Here is a 19,460-nt window from a genome sequence, read left to right on the forward strand (position 1 = left end):
CACTGTATTCCTTAGTTCTTACTTCCAAGTTTCAGGATCTTAAGATAAAATTAAGACTTTTTAATATATGTGTACAACTGAATCAATTTACTGTACACCTGTAACTAACACAGCATTGTAAATCAAGTATACTCCAAAGTAAAATTAATATTAAATTAAATTGAAAGAAACTCAGACTTTAAAAAAATCTAACCACTCAGTATGTGATTTTGATATCTATAAATCTATTGTATTAAGCATGAAATCTATACAGCCTTAGGTCTTCTGTATGAAGGATATGATACTCTTTCCATTTTTCTCCTCTGACTCAAGTATAACATCTTATTTTCATTTCCTTAGCCCTTGCTCAGTTTGGCCTTTTATATGGTGGAGATTTTCAAGGTTTTTGTTTGTTTGCATATTTGAATGAATCTTCTAAGTTTTTGCTCTAATTGAATTATAGTGGCACATTAGAAAACTATTGATCTTTACATATTAATTTTGTAACTGATACTTTATTAATATTTCAGAGTACACCTCATAAGGTTGCAATCAAGGTGTCAGCCATGGATGTGGGGACTGAAGGATAGATTAGGACCATGTACAAGGTGACTCTCAAGGTTGTTGGTAGGATTCACATGTAAACAGGATGTTTTCCAGAGGATTACTATGATTCATTGACTCATGGGCCTCTTGATGGTTAAAACATGGCAGTTGGGTTCTATCAACCTAAGCAACCCAAGAACAAGAGAGAGGCAAGGAGAAGAATGCCAGATTTATTTTTTACTCAATTCTCAGAAATGACACCTCAATATTTCTTCCACATTCTTATTGTTGGAAACAAGTCACTATTTCCATCTCACATTCAGTGAGAGGGAAATGCACAAGGGCATGAAAACCAGGAGTTGGAATTATTGAGAGCATCTCAGATATGGCCAACCACACAGGCATCATTCTCTTTCAGAACTTTGGCTCCAAGCACTTCAAGGCTCAGGTCCTGCTCATCTGCAAATCCATAATCCCAAATTCATTGCACCACCTGATCTCAATAAAAATTTCCTGGTGACAATCTAGAAATGGGCAGGACATCCTCTCAATATGATGAAGACTCTAATCTACTGCTTCTGGTCACCCAGTCTTAAGTAGACCCCCTGGTTTCTAAAACACTAGGAGAGCACCTCAATCTACCTCAGGCCACTCTGTAGCCATTCCAAGGCCAAATTGAACAAATGTTCCCTCTGTTTCAGATATATGCTAACTAGAGAGGAATCCATTCACTCAAGGGGTTTTCTTTACAATTTTTTGTGTTCTTAGCCCTTGAAGACTAATAAAATATGTTTGGGATTACCTGTTTTTTTCTAGTACATGGAGTGGGATGTATGTGGAGAGTGGTGTGATGTAACTTTCTAAATCCTACCTATGTAGCATTCCTGACAAGTGTTATCTCCTTGGGAAGGCAGGGATTAGTTTGTTGTTAAGTGATATAAAGAAAAGTTGAACAGGAGTTCTATTGTGGCTCAGTAGGTTAAGTACCTGACGTATGTCTCAGAGGAGGCAGATTCTATCCCTGGCTTCACTCAGTGGGTTAAGGATCCAGCATTGAGGTAAGCTGTGGAGTATGTAACAGATGTGGCTTGGATCCCACATTGCTGTGCCTGTGGTGTGGACTATTAGCTGCAATCCCTATCAGCTCCTATTTGACCCCTAGCCTATTAAATTCTATATGCTGCAGTTTCAGCCCTAAAAGAAAAAAAAATCTATGAGCAGAGTAATTGTACACACTGGAAACTCTCAGAGCATCTGTTCTACCCCAGAGATCCATAGGGAATAGGGCATGAAGGGAGAGGAAGCCATCAGGTCAGGAACCATGCCCCTAGGAGGGGACATGAAAGAGGAGGGAGATATATCACAGGCTGGGATAACCTCCTTGGGGAGTGAAGTTTTCAAAGGACATTCTGGGCACCCCAGCCCTGGGGTCCAATATTGGGAAGACAAGTCCTCACCTCATACCTATTAAATTGGCTTTTATCAAAAAGAGAAGAGATTATTACAAATGATTGAGTAGATTTATATGGGAAAAAAGAATGGGTACATGTATGTCTATAACTGACTCACTGTGCCATATACATGAAATGAATATAACATTTTAAGTTAACTATACGCCAGTAAAATTTAAAAAACAAAAAAGACAAGAGATAACATATGTCTGCAAGGATGTGTAGAAAGGAGGATCCAGAGGCACTGTTGATTGGACTGTGTAGTCACTATGGAGAAGAGTATGGAAGTTCCTCAAAATTTTTAAACAGACATGCCACATGACAGCAATTCCACTTCTGGGTATTTGTCCAAAGGAGATGCTGTAACTATCACAAAAAGATGATTCAGTCTTGAAGGGGATGCTCCCCAACCAGGGAAACTTCACAACCAAGGTTATCAATTCCATTTGTTTCCATTTCTCTCTCCTTCCCATATTATTTTATGCCAAGAGCTCTATGATACCCCATTCCTCTAAGGACTTGCCTCATTGCCTTCAGATCTTCAGACTTTATTTCCCAACTTCTAAAATATATTGGGCCATGATTTCTCTAGGTTTCCACAGTGTTCCAGCACAGTTCTTTAAGACATGAACTCATTTGTCCCTCTCAACCATTCTATGGAGTAGGTAACATTAATAACCCCATTTCATCAAGTAGGAAACTGAGGTACTGAGAAATCTGAGAACTTGGCCAAGATCAGTGAAGAGTAAAACCAGGATTCATGGTGTAGCAGTCAGACTCTAGGATTTATAATTTGACATGATCTTTACTAGCACACCTAGCTTAGGAGTTCAGTACACTTGTTCTGAAGCATAGGTTTCCCTCTTTTCAATCATAGTGTTGGCCAGCCCTACCCTGGATCCTTGGGTGATTTGTCCAATCAAGTCTACCCCCTCAGATTATTAACTAAAATATGAGTTCTATTTGAGTTTCTCCAGTGCAGCTCATTGTCCAGATTGACCCAAACACCACTCTCTTATCAAATTAGTTCTTGTCAGGGAGCAATGGGGCCAGAGCACCACCAACACATGTGGCTGTGCTAGAGTACTAGGTAAAAGTAGGAAAAGGCAGAATCCTCCAAGAGGCAAATTTTGGCACCTCTGAAGGAAGAATGGTCAAGTCATCTGAAAGGGGCTGATGCTGAGCTAGACACCACAGAGACTGATGGACTCTTGAGACAAATGTTGGAGACAAAAACTAAATTGTGCTACAGATCAGAAGGAGGGAAGAGATTATCCCCAAAAATGTTACCTGTATAAGATAATGACATTTGCAATTGCTCCCAGTGAATGAAAACTAAAACTTTGTTAGCCAAAATAAATGTTTTTTTTCTGTTTTCTTTTGGGGGGGCATGTCACTTATATAATAAAAACATTTTACATTTGTGTACTCCTGTTTTTTTTTTTAATTACCTTTGCGTTGTCAGTTACATGGCAGAATTATCAGCTCCATGGATGTAAGAAACCAAACAGGTGTCTTGGAATTCCTCCTCTGGGCCTCTCGGAGGACCCAGAACTCCAGCCACTCCTCTTTGGACTGTTTTTCTCCTTGTACCTGGTCTTGGTGTGTGGGAACCTGCTCATCATTCTGGCTTTTACCTTCAGCTTCCATCTCCACACCCCCATGGGCTTCTTCCTCTCACACCTGTCTTTTCTGATATTTGTCTCAACACCACCATGGTTCCCAAGTGCTGATGAACATCCAGACAGTGAGCAAAGCCATAACCTAACCTATGCCGACTGCATTACCCAGATCTATTTTTTCTCAGTTTTTGTGTGTTTGGACAACCTCCTCCTAGTCATGATGGCCTATGGCAAATTTATGGCTATCTGTCACCCCTGCACTAAACAATCATGGTGAACCCACACTTCTGTAACCTGCTGGCTCTAGTCTCTTGGATTGCCAGTGTCATCGTCCCCCTCCTCCAGAGTCTGCTGGTGCTGCATCTCTCATTCTACACACACACACGGAAAGACCCCACTTCTTCTGTGAACTGGCTGAGGTGCCCGAGTCCATCTCTTCTGATGCTCTCAGCAATTACATTGTGCTGTATTCTGTGACGGGCCTGATGGTTATTGTTCCAGTAACTGGGATTCTTTACTCTTACTCTAAGATTATTTCCTCCATATTGAAAATGTCCTCAGTGGAGGGGAGGTACAAAGCGTTTTCCATCTGTGGGTCTCACCTAGTGGTCATTTCCTAATTCTATGACACAGGGTTAGGCGTGTACCTCAGTTCTGCCTTCTCCCCCTCCTCCTCAAAGGGGGCAGTGGCCTCAGTGATATACACCATGGTCACCCCAATGCTGAACCCCTTCATCTACAGCCTAAGGAACAGGGACATGAAGGGTGCCCTGAGGAAATGTGTCAGCAGGTCTTTCTTCCCCCTGTGAAGAACCGTGGATGCTGAGACTGGGATGTTATTACGATAACCAAGGGTCAATACCCTGGTAGACAGAAATACCAAATATTTGACTCCTTTGAGCACGTGACTTGTCCCTCTTGTTCTGAAAGACCATCACTTGGGTTTCTTTTGAGTTTACATGCCCACAAGCAACCACTTCCCATGAAATACCTTTAGTGACATTTATGCCCTCTTGCCTCTGCAGATGGGTTTATACTTGGTCTCTGAGAATTGTCATTAGCTATATCAAGATAATCATCAATTCATCCACCATAATGGCAAACACTCAAATGTCTGAAAATACCAAGAACTAGCAGGGACTTGGAGCAATGGGAACTTTCAGAAACTATTAGTATACTAGTAGAGTTATACAAGAAGTATAACTCCATGCAATTACTTTGGCACTTCTACTAAGTGCAAATATACTCCTACAGCAGAGCTCTCCAACTCTCAGGTATATGCCTAGCAGAAATGGGTGCTTACATCCACAAAGCAGGTCTAAAAATGTTTATAGCAATGCTTTTCATGACAGCACCAAACTGGAAATAATTCAAATGCCCCTTAGTGGTAGAATGGGTAAACAAACTATGGCATATGGCATAAATTATGCAGAATGCAGAAAATGCAGAAAATTCCACACCAATACAAAAGAACAAATTAGAGCTATGTACAATGATATGGACAAGCCTCAAAAACATAAAAGGCATGAAACTGTGTTTGAAAGGCATGAAAGTGTGTTTGTTATATGACCTCACTTTCATTGACTCTAAGAGCAAGTAAAACCACCTGATGGAGAATGGAGTCAAGATAGTGACTGTTTGTCTTTCTCTTTCAGACTTACTTCACATAGAATCTCTAGCTATATCCTGTTGCTGTAAATGGTGTTATTTTGTCCTTTTATGGCAGAATAATATTCCATTGCATATATGTACCACATTTTCATAATCTGTCAGCGGAAATTTAGGTTGTTTCTATGTCTTGGCTATTGCGAATAGAGCTGCAAGGAACATAGGGGTGCATGTATCTTTTTGAATTAAAGTTTTGTCTGCATATATGCCCAGAACAAATATCCTCATCTTACTCAGCTGCCCTTCACCTCTGGAGCTGTCTCATAGTCTATCTCTGTGTAGTCCAAGATGGTAATCACCAGCTACCCATGACTATTCACCACATTTCAAGCACTCACTAACCCATGTGCCCAGGAACATATTTGGACAATGAAGATATAAAACATTTTCATTATCAAAAAACAAAAGTTCAATAGGACAGCTTTTTTTCTACAGCTTTGTGGGGAAATGAAATTTTCCTGGATTTCTCACTGCTCTTGCACTGAGAGCCCTAGCCTCCTAGACACCAGAAAGTATATGAAGTAAAGATAGAGAATGTTAGATTTCACTTCCCTCGGAAATGTTTTGCTCTTGTTACATGAATGAGCCAATGATGGCCTCTGTCTTTTGGCCCCAAGGATGTTTATAGCTTCCTTGTGGGTTATCACTCTTCAGTGCAAAATCCTGTCAGCACCAAACTCAACTTTCAGGCATCCAGATGTTAAAAATAGCTCAAACGGGAGTTCCCGTTGTGGCGCAGTGGTTAACAAATCTGACAGGAACCATGAGGTTGCGGGTTTGATCCCTGCCCTTGCTCAGTGGGTTAAGGATCCAGCGTTGCTGTGAGCTGTGGTGAAGGTTGCAGACGCAGCTTGGATCCTGCGTTGCTGTGGCTCTGGCATAGGCCGGTGGCTCCAGCTCCGATACAACCCCTAGCCTGGGAACTTCCATATGCCGCTGCAGCGGCCCAAGAAATAGCAAAAAGACAAAAAAAAAAAAAAATAGCTCAAACAATCACATTTGAAGCCATTTAGAGTTGCCTGCTTTGCATACCCTGAAAAACTCACTGGAGAGCTGTTGCCAATGAATGATAGAAGGACCTTACAGATTTAAGACCCCAAGCAGCTCTAGCCCTTCCATTCCATGGCTCTCTGACCCAGGGACTCAGTGTTCCTGTGGGTGAAAGTGAGCTCAGGTTTTCCCGCTTTGCTGTCTTGGACACTTTTCAGCTATGATTTATTTTGTTCAGTGGGATGTAGAGATCTCCTTTTACCATGTGAAAACCAACTTGTTCTAATTCTATGCTTGTGTTCCTCCCCCCATTATCTTATAGATGCATTTTTTATTTTATTTTATTTTATTTTATTTTATTTCAGTAGCTACACCTGTGGCATTGGTAGTTCCCATGCTAGAGGTTGAATCCAAGCCTCAGCTATGACCTATACCAGGGCTGTGGTATTGCCAGATAATTTAACTCACTGCACCCAGCCAGGGATTGAACCAGGGATCAAGCCAAGGTCTCTGCAGTGACCCAAACCTCTGCAGTCAGTTCCTGAACCTACTGCACGACAACAGCAACTCCTAAAATCCTGATTTTATTTCCAATATGCATATCACAGTTTTCCATCTATTCTAAAGTCAGGCATCTGATCCAATCCCAACTCTGCCATTTACAGCATATGACTGAAGTAAATTGATCATCTTCTCTACTGTGTTATTCACCCTAAAATAGAGGTAATAACCCTCAGGTAAGGTTATTATTAAATAAACGAATATTAATAAAGAGTGTGGTCTTCATTGTTAGTACTTCTGTTAATAAGTTTTCTTAACTGTGAATACCATACTCTTTATTACTATTCGTTCATTTAATAACAATCCTGACCTAAGAGTTATTGTCTCTATTTTAGGGATGAGTAACACATAGAGGAGCAATGGAGTTGTGTATTATTTATACAATTTCATATATATTCATATGACTGTGAAGAATACATTCATAAACTCTAATATCTTCATATATTCTGAAAAATATATTCAGATATTCAGGTCTGATAGAGCAAGTCTTTGATTTAGGGTGCTGGCAGGTACTTAGATGGCCCTATAGAATTGCTCTTTAAGGATGTTGATTGGCAAAGAATGAGTAGTTTAGATTCTAATGGGATATTTTTCAGAGAGAATCCTGAGCCGTGCATGACATCATGCCTAAGGAGAGGGGATCTCGTAATGTGAAAAAAATGTAACTGTCCACAAATATCCCATGTGGAAATAGAATTGTCAGGCACAGTTTCCAATTTTATTATGGTTCTTTCTTTCTTTCTTTCCCAAGGGCAAAGCTGTTTAGAAGGAGTCACACTAGGAACATTTATTTAATTAGGTGCTTTGGGAATTCAACCTCGGATGCCCTGAAAGGATAAATGTTCCTTGTGTGTCCCTGTGCTCCCAGCTCACTTACCCCAGACCAGGAAGAATATTATCACCTTGCCTATTCCAGGTGGTATCTGGAGCTCATACCAACTTTCTTTCTGGGGATGTCTCACCATCCATCTTTCCATCCATCAGTGCAACCAGATTTTCTTCCCTGCTATCACCTGGATGATCGATGTGGGCTTAGTAAGTGCTTTCAGAAAGAGGACTGTGTATATGTGCATGTGGAGAAGGCTTTTGTGAGCAGTTAAGTAATTCTAGGGACAGGGACATGAGTAGTGGCTGTGAGCTTCTGCTAAAAATTTCTTAAAAAATGTAGGCATGTGGCTCCTAAGTGGACCAGACTCTAGTTGAATTAAATGATGATGATTTATCTTATACTGATAACTTCCATGGTAATCTGACTGGTAAACTGATAAATTTACTGATAACTTCCCTGTAATCTGACTGCCCTTTCAGGGCTTGGTATGATACTGCCTGAGCATTTGAGCTAGATTTTCCTTATCATTTGGAAAAATAGTGTCTCTTTCTTTGTGTGCTATAAGTGACCCTCCAACAACACAGCTTGTATTATAATCCCCCTGACCACTGGAAGCACTTATATTTTATTTATTAATTTACTTTGGCACTTTAAAAATTACAAATGACTTTAAATTTTGGTAAAGGGTAATTTTGTGCAATACCTTTCTTAATATATATTTCTTAAGGGTAATTTTGGTACAATATATTAATTTTTAGCAGACTTCAATTGTGAGGATAAATGCTTCCTGGTTACACTGAATTCATTTTAATATTTTTGTATTATTTTTGGCAGCTGTTTGTATTCTGCCATATAACATCATAAAAGGAATGCTTAGAAAAGTTTTAATATGCTTGGAGGAATTTTTGAAGCTCATAGCAACACAAATCATTTTGTCAATCCACAAATTTTTCCTCTTCATTGGTATATTTTATTCCTATCAGAATGAATTTTGATTCTTCCCTATTGTTTAGGATTTAATCTAGTGAATGCGCTCCCGATTGAAATTATAGAAACCCCGTGAAACCAGCTTCCACAGAAAAGGGAAGATTCACAGAAAACACATGTCTGTATTTAAACAGAATGAAGAAGAAGGTGACCAGTAGTCTTGAAGGTGCTGCTCCCCAAACTGGAAAGCCTCACAGCCAAGGTCATCATCTCCATTGATTTCCATTTCTCTCTCCTTCCCATATTCTTTTAAGCCAAGTGATCTACTATATCCCATTCTCTCTAAGTATTTTACTCACTGCCTTCAGCTCCACAGACTATATTTCCCAAATTCTAAAATGTGTTGAGCCATGATTTCCGATGTTTCCATCATGTTCCCAGTACTGTTGTTTAGAATATCAACCCATTTATACCTCTCAACAATCCTACAGAGTAGGAATCATTAAAATCCCATGTCACCAAGTAGGAAACTGAGGTACTGAGAAATCCAAGAACTTGGCCAAGAGCAATGAAGAGTAGAGCCAGGATTCATGGTGTAGCAGTCCGACTCTAGGATTCCTAATTTAACATGATCCTGACCACCACACCTAGCTTCACAGTTCAGGACACTGGTTCTGACTCATAGGCTGCCTTATTTTCAAGCATAACTATGGTCACCCCTAACTCAGACCTCAGGTGATGTGTCCCATCAAGTCTACCCCCTCTGGTTATTAACTAAAATATGAGTTTTGTTTCTAAATATCTTCATGGAAGCTGATGGCCAGATTTGGGCACATGCCACTCTCTCATCAAATTAGTTCTTGTCAGGGGGCAGTGGGGCCAGAGCACCACCAACACACATAGTTTGGCTAGAGAACTAAAGAAATGTGGGACAAGGCAGAATCATCCAGATGCAAAATTCAGCACCTCCAAAGGAAGAATGTTCAAACCATTGATGTGCTCCATCTGAAAGGGGCTGATGCCAAGCTGGGCACCACAGAGGTTGATGGTTTCTTGAGACAGATTTTGTACACAAAGTCTAATTTGTGATAAATTTCAGAAGAGGGAATAGATTATCCCTGAAAATGATACCTGTATAAGATAATGACATTTGTAATCACTCCCAGGGAATGAAAACTAAATTGTTAGCCAAAGTACATATTTTTCCTGTTTTTTTTTTTGAGGGGAGTTACTAATAGGATAAAAATATTTTTATATTGGGGACTCATGTTTGTTTGTTTTAATTAGCATTGGTTTTTCAGTTACCTGGCAGAATTAACAGATACATGGATACAGAAAACCAAACAGGTGTCTCAGAATTCCTCCTCTTGGGCTTCTCAGAGGATCCAGAACTTCAGCCCCTACTGTTTGTGCTGTTCTTATCCATGTACCTGGTCTCTGTGCTTGGGAACCTGCTTATCATCCTCACTGTCACTTATGATTCCCGCCTCCACACCCCCATGTACTACTTTCTCTCCCACCTGTCTTTTTCTGATATTTGTGTCAACTCCTCCGTAGTTCCCAAAGTGGTGGTGAACATCCAGACAGCAAGCAGAGCCATCACTTATGAAGGCTGCATCACCCAGATGTTTTTTTCCTCAGCATTTGTGTGTTTGGACAACCTCCTCCTGAGCGTGATGGCTTATGACCGCTTTGTGGCCATCTGTCACCCCCTGCACTACACAATTATGATGAACAAACACCTCTGTGGACTGCTGGTTCTAGTCTCTTGGTTTGCCAGTGTCCTGGTCTGCCTCCTCCACAGTCTGATGGTGCTGCATCTCTCGTTCTGCACACACACAGAAATTGCCCACTTCTTCTGTGAATTGACAGAGGTGCTCAAGTCTGCCTGCTCTGATGCTCTCAGCAATTATGTTATACTGTATTCTGCAGTTGGTCTTCTGGCTGTTGTTCCACTGTTTGGGATCATTTTCTCTTACTCTAGGATTATTTCCTCCATATTGAAAATGTCTTCAGTTGAGGGGAGGTACAAAGCATTTTCCACCTGTGGGTCTCACTTAACGGTCATTTCCTTATTCTACGGGACAGGGTTAGGAGTGTATCTCAGTTCTGCCTTCCCCTCCTCCTCCTCAATGGGAACAGTAGCCTCAGTGATATACTCCATGGTCATCCCCATGCTGAACCCCTTCATCTACAGCCTGAGGAACAGGGACATGAAGAGGGCCTTGAAGAAGCTTTTCAGCAGGTCTTTCTTCTCCCTGTGAAGAGCCATGGATGCTGTGACTGGGAAGTTATGATAACCAAGGGTCAATACCCTGGTAGACAGAAATACTGAATCTTCAAATCCTTTAAGTGCATGCCGGTTCCTCTTTTTCTGAAATACCATCACTTGAGTTTCTTCTGAATTTACACACCCACGAGCAACTGCTACCCACGAACTTCCTTAGTGACATTTATGCTCTCTTTCTCGTGCAGACATATTTATCCAAGTCTCTGCTGCATCATCAATAGACATATCAAGACAGCAAATAATTCATCCCCCAGAGGGGCTAAAATCCAAAAGACTGACAATACCAAGAGCTAGCAAGGACTTGGAGAAATGGGAATTTTCGCACACTACTAGCTGGCTAGTATCCTTATACTAGAGTATAAATCGATGTAAGTCTCTGGCATCTCTACTAAGTTTAAACATACTCCTACTCTACAGCATAGCTCCCCCACATAGGTATATACCTGACAGAAATGGGTGCTTATGTCTACAAAACATGTCTAAAAATGTTTATGGCAGTGGATTTTTTGATAGCACCAAACTGAGAATAATTCAAATACCCATCAGTGGAAGAATGAATAAAGAAACTATGGCATACCCAAATGCAGAAAACTCCACACCAATATGAAAAGATGAAATTACTGCTATGCACGATGACATGGACAAGCCTCAAAGGCATAGTTTGGAATGGCATGAAAGTGTGTTTGTTTTATGATCTCACTTTTATGAAATCTAGCAGCAGGCAAAGCCACCCAATGGAGAATGGAGTCAGGATAGTGGGCCCCTTGGGGTGGGGAGGTATTGACTGGATCAGGGCACAAAGACACATTCTGGGCAATGAAGGTGTTTTATATCTTGCTCTAGGTAAGTAGCTACATGAGTATATACATCATTAAAAGTTCTTCATGCATTAACAATTTTTGCATCTTATTGTTTTACATCATACCTCAATTAAAATAAAGAATGGAAGCTGCCAATCATATACAGCAGTGGCATGGTATTCACAGGAAATTGCCCCTTCAATATTATTACATATCATTCAAAATGTAGGTTTGCTTTCCTAGACCAAGTCTTGACTCAAATAAAGTAAAGCATGGACTACCTGCGGTGGTGCAGTGGGTTAAGGATCAGATTGCAGTGGCTGGCTTGCTGTGGAGGGGTGGGTTTAATCTCTGGCCTGGTGGAGTAGGTTAAAGGATTTGGCATTGCTACAGCTGTGGAGCAGGTCACAGTTGTGGCTTGGATTAAATCTCTGGCCCAGGACCTTCTATATGCTGTGGGTGCAGCTGTTTATACACACACACACACACATAATTTTAATATATACATACTTTTAACAGGATTTTTAAAATATAAAAGTCTCATTCTGTTAGTGCCATATTCATAACTTCCTTTCAGTGTGATATGTGCTATCTGTCATATGCCACCATAGTTCTAACCAGGATGAGCTGAGAATTGTATTTCCAGAACAGCCAATTGCTCCTCCATTTACCCAGAATATTACTAGATTTTCTTTCCTATCTATTCTGTGTAGTTCTCAGCATCTTAACATCTTGGTCCCTTCCCCATTTTCAACTTGAATACTTCAGACAAATAGCCAAAACAAGGCTGTACATAGCAGCCAATGAATTGTTTATTCTGTAACAAAGACAGATCAGATTACCACTAGGTTACTTTGTTTAAAGGGAAAATTAATATTCAAGAAAGGATTGTTTTACAGTTTCTTCCTAGCACAGTCCAACATGTATCCATGTCTAAATCTATATACCAGATTTCAGCTTGAGCCACCAACATGCCTCTGAGCTCTTCCCTCCCAGTGTCTTCAAATGAGGAGGATTTCAGTGGATGAAGATGGAGGAGGGCATTTCTTAGAGCATGGGCAAGCCAGTGTGCATAGTGAAACATTTTCAGGGACCAAAGGCAGTTTGGTGATGGGAGAAGAGGCACATGGAAATATATGGGTGAGATATGTGGAAATGGTAAAAGTGTAGAATGTCTTCTGTGGGCATGTGTATTTAATTCATTGAATGGTTAATGATTCCAGATAATTATTTCCATTAGCATTCTGGAAGAGAAGAGGAGGTGTCACCCACAGTGCACATGACATTGGGCTTATCCTCTCCCTAGTCCTGTGGTCATGTCAATGCCCTGATCTTTGTCAGCTGCCCATCATCTCTGGAGCTGTCTCATAGTCTATCTCTGTGTAGTCCAAGATGGTAATCACCAGCTACCCATGACTATTCACCACATTTCAAGCACTCACTAACCCATGTGCCCAGGAACATATTTGGACAATGAAGATATAAAACATTTTCATTATCAAAAAACAAAAGTTCAATAGGACAGCTTTTTTTCTACAGCTTTGTGGGGAAATGAAATTTTCCTGGATTTCTCACTGCTCTTGCACTGAGAGCCCTAGCCTCCCAGACACCAGAAAGTATATGAAGTAAAGATAGAGAATGTTAGATTTCACTTCCCTCGGAAATGTTTTGCTCTTGTTATATGAATGAGCCAATGATGGCCTCTGTCTATTGGCCCCAAGGATGTTTATAGCTTCCTTGTGGGTTATCACTCTTCAGTGCAAAATCCTGTCAGCACCAAACTCAACTTTCAGGCATCCAGATTTTAAAAATAGCTCAAACAATCACATTTGAAGCCATTTAGAGTTGCCTGCTTTGCACACCCTGAAAAACTCACTGGAGAGCTGTTACCAATGGATGATAGAAGGACCTTACAGATTTAAGACCCCAAGCAGCTCTAGCCCTTCCCTTCCATGGCTCTCTGACCCAGGGACCCAGTGTTCCTGTGGGTGAAAGTGAGCTCAGGTTTCCCGCTTTGCTGTCTTGGACACTTTTCACCTACGATTTACTTCATGTAGTTAGATGAAGAGATCTCCTTTTACCATGTGAAAACCAACTTGTTCTAATTCTATGCTTGTGTTCCCCCCGATATCTTATGGATGCATTATTTTATATTATTATTTTATTTTAATTTTATTTCATGGCCACATCTGTGGCATATGGAAATTCTTGGATCAGAGAGTAATCCAAGCTTCAGCTGTGGTATTGCCAGATATTTTAACCACCTGCCTCCAGCTGGGGATTAAATCCAGGTATAGAACCCAGGCCTCTGCAACCCAAGACACTGCAGTCAAATCCTTAACCCACTGTACCACAGCAGGAACTCCTAAGGCACCATTTTATTTTCAAATTCCCATATCAAAATTTCATTTCATTTTGTTTTTTATCATTTATATACATATATATATATGTTTTTGGGGGGGGCACAGCATGGTGACCCAGTTCCACATGCATGTATATCTATTCTGAAGTCAGGCATCTTGTACAATCCAAACTCTGCTATTTTTGACATATGATTGCAGCAAATTGACCTTCTTCTCTACTATGTCATTCATCCCTAAAATAGAGATAATAATCTGTAGGTCTTGGTTACAGTTAAATCAATTAATAATAATAAAGAGTGTGGTATTCACTGCTATTAATTTTGTTGATAAGTTTTCTTAACAGTGAATACCACACTCTTTATTATTATTAGTTCCTTCAGTAATAACCCTGACCTAAGAGTTATTGTCTCTATTTTAGGATGAGTAACAAAGTAGAGAAGCAATGGTGTTATGTATTATTCATATAATTATGAGTAATATATTCATATATTCTGAAAAATATATTCAGATATTCATATCTGACAGAGTAATTCTTTAATTTAGGGTGCTGTCAGGGTCACAGGCAGACCTATATAATTGTTATTGAAGGATGTTAACTGGCAAAGAACAAATAGTTCAGATTCTAATGGAATATTTTTCATAGAGACTCCTGAGTCATGCATGACATCAAGCCTAAGGAGAGGGGATCTGATAATGTAAAAAAAAGCATGACTGTCCCAAATTTCCCATCTGGGAATAGAATTGTCCAACACAATTTCCATTTTTATTATGCTTCTTTCTTTCTCAAGGGCAAAGCTGTTAGAAGTAGAGTCACACTAGGAACATTTACTTAATTAGGTGCTTTGAGAATTCAACTCTGGATGTCATTGAAAGAATGAATGTTCCTTGTCTGTCCCTGTGTTCCCATATCATTGACCCCAGACCAAGAAGAATATTGTCATCTTGATGATCCCACGTGTATTTGGATCTCATACCAACTTTCTTACTGGAGCTCTCTTCCCCATTCATCCTTCCATCCATCAGTGCAACCAGGTTTTTGTCCCTGTTATCACATGGGTGATCCATTTGGGCTAAGTGCTGTCAGAAAGAGGAGTGTGTATACGTGCACATTGTGGAGGCTTTTATGTGTAGTAAAGTAACTCCAGGGACAGGGACGTGAGTGCTGGTTAAGGACATCTAGTAAATAATTCATAAATATTTTAGGTTTGTGGCTCCAAATTGGACTCCAGACTCCAGATGCATTAAATGATGCTGATGATGAGACTAAACACGCTTTTCTTACTGGTAACTTCCATGGTAATCTGACTGCCCTTTCAGGGCTCGGTATGATACTGCCTGTTCATTTGAGCTAGACTTTCCTTGTCATTGAGGGAAATAGCTTCTCATTCTTTAGATGTGATTAATGGCCCTTCAACCACACATATTGTATTACAACCCCCTTGACTGTTGGAAGCACTTTTATTTCATTTACTAATTTATTTTTGACACTTTAAAATTTACAAATCACTTTAAAATCTGGTAAATGGTTGTGTAACATTTTCAGACTGTATCTATTTGTGTGAGTTATCAGTATATGAATCTACAATATATTTCCTAATTTTAAGCAGTCTTTTTTTAAATTTATTTTTTATTGTTATTTCCCCCAACATATTTTTCTTCCACTCTAAAGCATGGGAACCCAGCTACACATACATGTGCACATAAATTTTTTCTCCCATTGTCGTGCTGCATTGTAAGTAGACAAGTTCTCAGTGCTATACAGCAGGATCTTATTGTTAATCCATTCCAAAAGCAATAGTTTGCATTCATTAACCCCCATCCCAATCCACCCCACTCCCTCCCCCTCCCCTTGGGCAACCACAAATCTATTCTCCAAGTCCATGATTTTCCTTTCTGTGGGAAGCTTCATGTGTGCTGCATATTAGATTCCAGATATGAGTGATGTCATATGGTATCTGTCTTTCTCTTTCTGACTTACTTCACTCAGGGTGAGAGTTTCTAGTTCCATCCATGTTGCTGCAAATGGCATTATGTCATTCTTTTTTATGGCTGAGTAGTATTCCATTGTGTATATAAACCACATCTTCCGAATCCAATTGTCTGTTAATGGACATTTGGGTTATTTCCATGTCGTGGCTATTGTGAATAGTGCTGCAATGAACATGTGGGTGCATGTGTCTTTTTAAAGTAGAGTTTTGTCCAGATATATGCCCAAGAGTGGGATTTCTGGGTCATATGGTAGTTCTATGTATAGTTTTCTAAGATAGCTCCATACTGTTCTCCATAGTGGTTGTACCAGCTTACATACCCCCCAACAGTGCAGGAAGGTTCCCTTTTCTCCACAGCCCCTCCCGCATTTGTTATTTGGGGACTTATGAATGATGGCCATTCTGACTGGTGTGAGGTGGTATCTCATGGTAGTTTTGATTTGCATTTCTCTAACAATCAGGGATGTTGAGCATTGTTTCATGTGCTTGTTGGCCATCTGTACATCTTCCTAAGAAAAGTGTCTCTTCAGGTCTTTTGCCCATTTTCCATTGGGTTGTTGGCTTTTTAGCTATTGAGTTGTAGAAGATGCTTATATATTCTAGAGATTAAGCCCTTGTGAGTTGCCTCACTTGAAACTATTTTCTCCCATTCTGTAAGTTGTCTTTTTGTTTTCTTTTGGTTTCCTTTGCTGTGCAAAAGCTTGTCAGTTTGTTTAGGTCCCATTGCTTTATTTCTGCTCTTATTTCTGTTGCTTTGGGAGACTCTCCTGAGAAAATATTCATAAGATTGAGGTCAGAGATTGTTTGCCTATGTTCTCTTCTAGGAATTTGATGGTGTCTTGTCTTATATTTGAGTTTTCAGCCTTTTTGTGTTTATTTAGGTGCATGGTGTGAGGGTGTGTTCTAGTTTCATTACTTTGCATGCAGCTGTCCAGGTTTCCCAGCAAGACTTGCTGAAAAGAGTGTCTTTTCCCCATTTTATGTTCTTGCCTCCTTTGTCAAAGATTAATTGACCTAGGTGTCAGGGTTGATTTCTGCATTCTCTATTCTGTTCCATTGGTCTGTCTGTCTGTGTTGGTACCAGTACTACACCGTCTTGATGCCTGTGGCTTTGTAATATTGCTTGAGGTCTGGGAGAGTTATGCTTCATGCTTGGTTTATCTTTCTCAGGATTGCTTTGGCAATTCTGGGTTTTTTGTGGTTCCATATAAATTTTTGGATAGTTTGTTCTGGTCTGTGAGAAATGCCATGGGTAATTTGATAGGTATTGCTTTGTATAGTTATATTGCTTTGGGTAGTAAGGCCATTTTTACAATATTAATTTTTCCAACCCAGGAGCATGGGATATCTTTCCATTTCTTTACATCTTCTTCTTCTTCTTCTTCTTTTTTTTTTGGACAATGGAAATCTGACACTGTGTGATAGCTTTACATCCTCTTTAATTTCTTTGAGTAATGTTTTATAGTTCTTTGCATATAAGTCTTTTATCCCCATCGTGGTTTCTTTTTTTTATTTTTAATTAATTAATTAATTTTTTTTGCTTTTCTCCTCATACTTGAGGAGAGGAGAACTCCCAAGTGCAAATAATCATGACTGTCCCCAATTTTCCCATCTGGGAATAGAATTGTCAAATTCAGTTTCCATTTTTATTATGGTTATTTCTTTCTCAAGGGCAAAGCTGTTTAGAAATAGGGTAACACTAGGTACACTTATTTAATTAGCTCCTTTGAGACTTCAGCCCTGGATGTTCCTGAAAGGATAAATGTTCCTCGTCGCTCCCTGTAATTCCAGCTCACTAACCCTAGACCAGGAAGAATATTGTCACCTTGGTGATCCCAGGTTTATTTGGATTTCATACCAACTTTCTTTCTGGAAATCTCTCACCATCCATCCTTCCCTCCACCAGTGCAACCAGGTTTTCTTTCCTGCTATCACAAGGGTGATCCAATTGGGCATAGTAAGCACTTTCAGAAAGAGAGGTTTGTATTCAGGCACATGGAGGAGGCTTTTGTGAGCAGTAAGTTAACTCCAGGGACAGGGCTATGAGTAGTGGCTAAGAGCATCTCATAAACATTTCCTAGAGGAATTCCCATCCTGGCTCAGTGATAACGAACCCAACTAGAATCCATGAGGATGTAGCTGGCTTCAATCCTGGCCTCATTCATTTGGTTAAGGATCTGGTGTTGCTATGAGATGTGGTTTAGACTGGCAGCTGTGGCTCTGATTGGACCCCAATCCTGGGAACTTCCATATGCTGCGAGTGTGGTCATAAAAAGAAGGAAAAAATTCCTAAAGATTTTAGATTTGTGGCTCCTAAGTCTCCAGACTCTAGAGTGAATTAAATGCTGGTGATGATGAGACCAGGCATGCTTACCTTATTGATAACTTCTGTCAATCTGACTGCCTTTTCAGGGCTTGGTATGATACTGCCTGTTACTTTGAGTTGGATTTTCCTTATCATTTAGGGAAATAACCTCTTTTTCTTTATGGGTTGTAAGTTCACCTATAGCAACACATCTTGTATGATATCTCCCTGCCCTTTGGAAACACTTTTATTGTATTAATTAATTTATTTTGGCTATACTTGCAGTGTGAGGAAATTCCTGGGCCAGTTATCAAACCCAAGCCACAGCAGTAACAGTATCAGACCTTAACTCTCTGAGCCACAAAGGACTTGGGAAGCAATTTTAAATTTATGAATGACTTTCAGTTGTGGTAGATGGTTATATCATCATCATCAGAATGTGTCAATATGTGTTAGGTGTCTATGTGTTATTCTATAATGTAGTTCTTAATTTTAAGCAGTCTTCAACTATGAGGATAAGTGCTTCTTTGTCAGGTTGAATTAATTTAACTTTACTTTTGTGTACTGTCCTTGGCAGCAGTTTGTATTACTGTCATTTAACATCATAAAACTAATGACAAGAAAAAATTAGCTATGTTCAGAAGAATTTTTGAAGTCCATAGGGACCCAAAGAAATCATTCTATCACTCCTCTCATTTTTCCTCTTCATTTGTATATTTTATTTATTTTTGAAATTACTCAATGAATTTTATTACATTTATAGGTGTACAACAATCATCACAACCCAATTTTATAGAATTTCCATCCCAAACTCCCAGCCCACTTCCCCACCCGCCAAGCTGTCTCCTTTGGAAACCATGATTTTTTTCAAATTGTGGTTTCCAAACTGTGAGTCAGCATCTGTTCTGCAAAGAAGTTCACTCTGTCCTTTTTTAAGATTTCACATGTAAGTGATAGCATTTGATGTTGGTGTCTCACTGTCTAACTGACTTCACCTAGCGTGATAATTTCTAGGTCCATCTATGTTGCTGCAAATGCCGTTATTTTCTTTCCTTTCAATGGCTGAGTAACATTCTGTTGTGTATATGTACAACATCTTTATCCACTCCTCTGTCAATGGACATTTAAGTTGTTTCCATGT

At 39.8% G+C, this 19,460-nt stretch overlaps 1 protein-coding gene and 1 pseudogene across 1 annotated transcript; both read left to right on the forward strand.

Moving 5' to 3' along the window:
- The first annotated feature begins 578 nt into the window (after positions 1–578).
- Positions 579–4,407, forward strand: LOC125124662 (olfactory receptor 7C1-like; annotated as a pseudogene).
- Positions 4,408–9,898: 5,491 nt separating this feature from the next.
- On the forward strand, positions 9,899–10,837 carry LOC125124277 (olfactory receptor 7D4-like). The gene has a single exon (XM_047774424.1). The coding sequence runs from the start codon at positions 9,899–9,901 to the stop codon at positions 10,835–10,837; it is 939 nt and encodes a 312-aa protein (XP_047630380.1).
- Positions 10,838–19,460: the final 8,623 nt, after the last annotated feature.

The sequence above is a fragment of the Phacochoerus africanus genome, chromosome 4 (assembly GCF_016906955.1).
Source record: "Phacochoerus africanus isolate WHEZ1 chromosome 4, ROS_Pafr_v1, whole genome shotgun sequence".
Lineage (NCBI taxonomy): Eukaryota > Metazoa > Chordata > Mammalia > Artiodactyla > Suidae > Phacochoerus > Phacochoerus africanus.

Excerpts from the sequence above, each read along its gene's own strand:
- LOC125124277 (XM_047774424.1), top strand. The coding sequence starts at position 9,899 with ATGGATACAGAAAACCAAACAGGTGTCTCAGAATTCCTCCTCTTGGGC.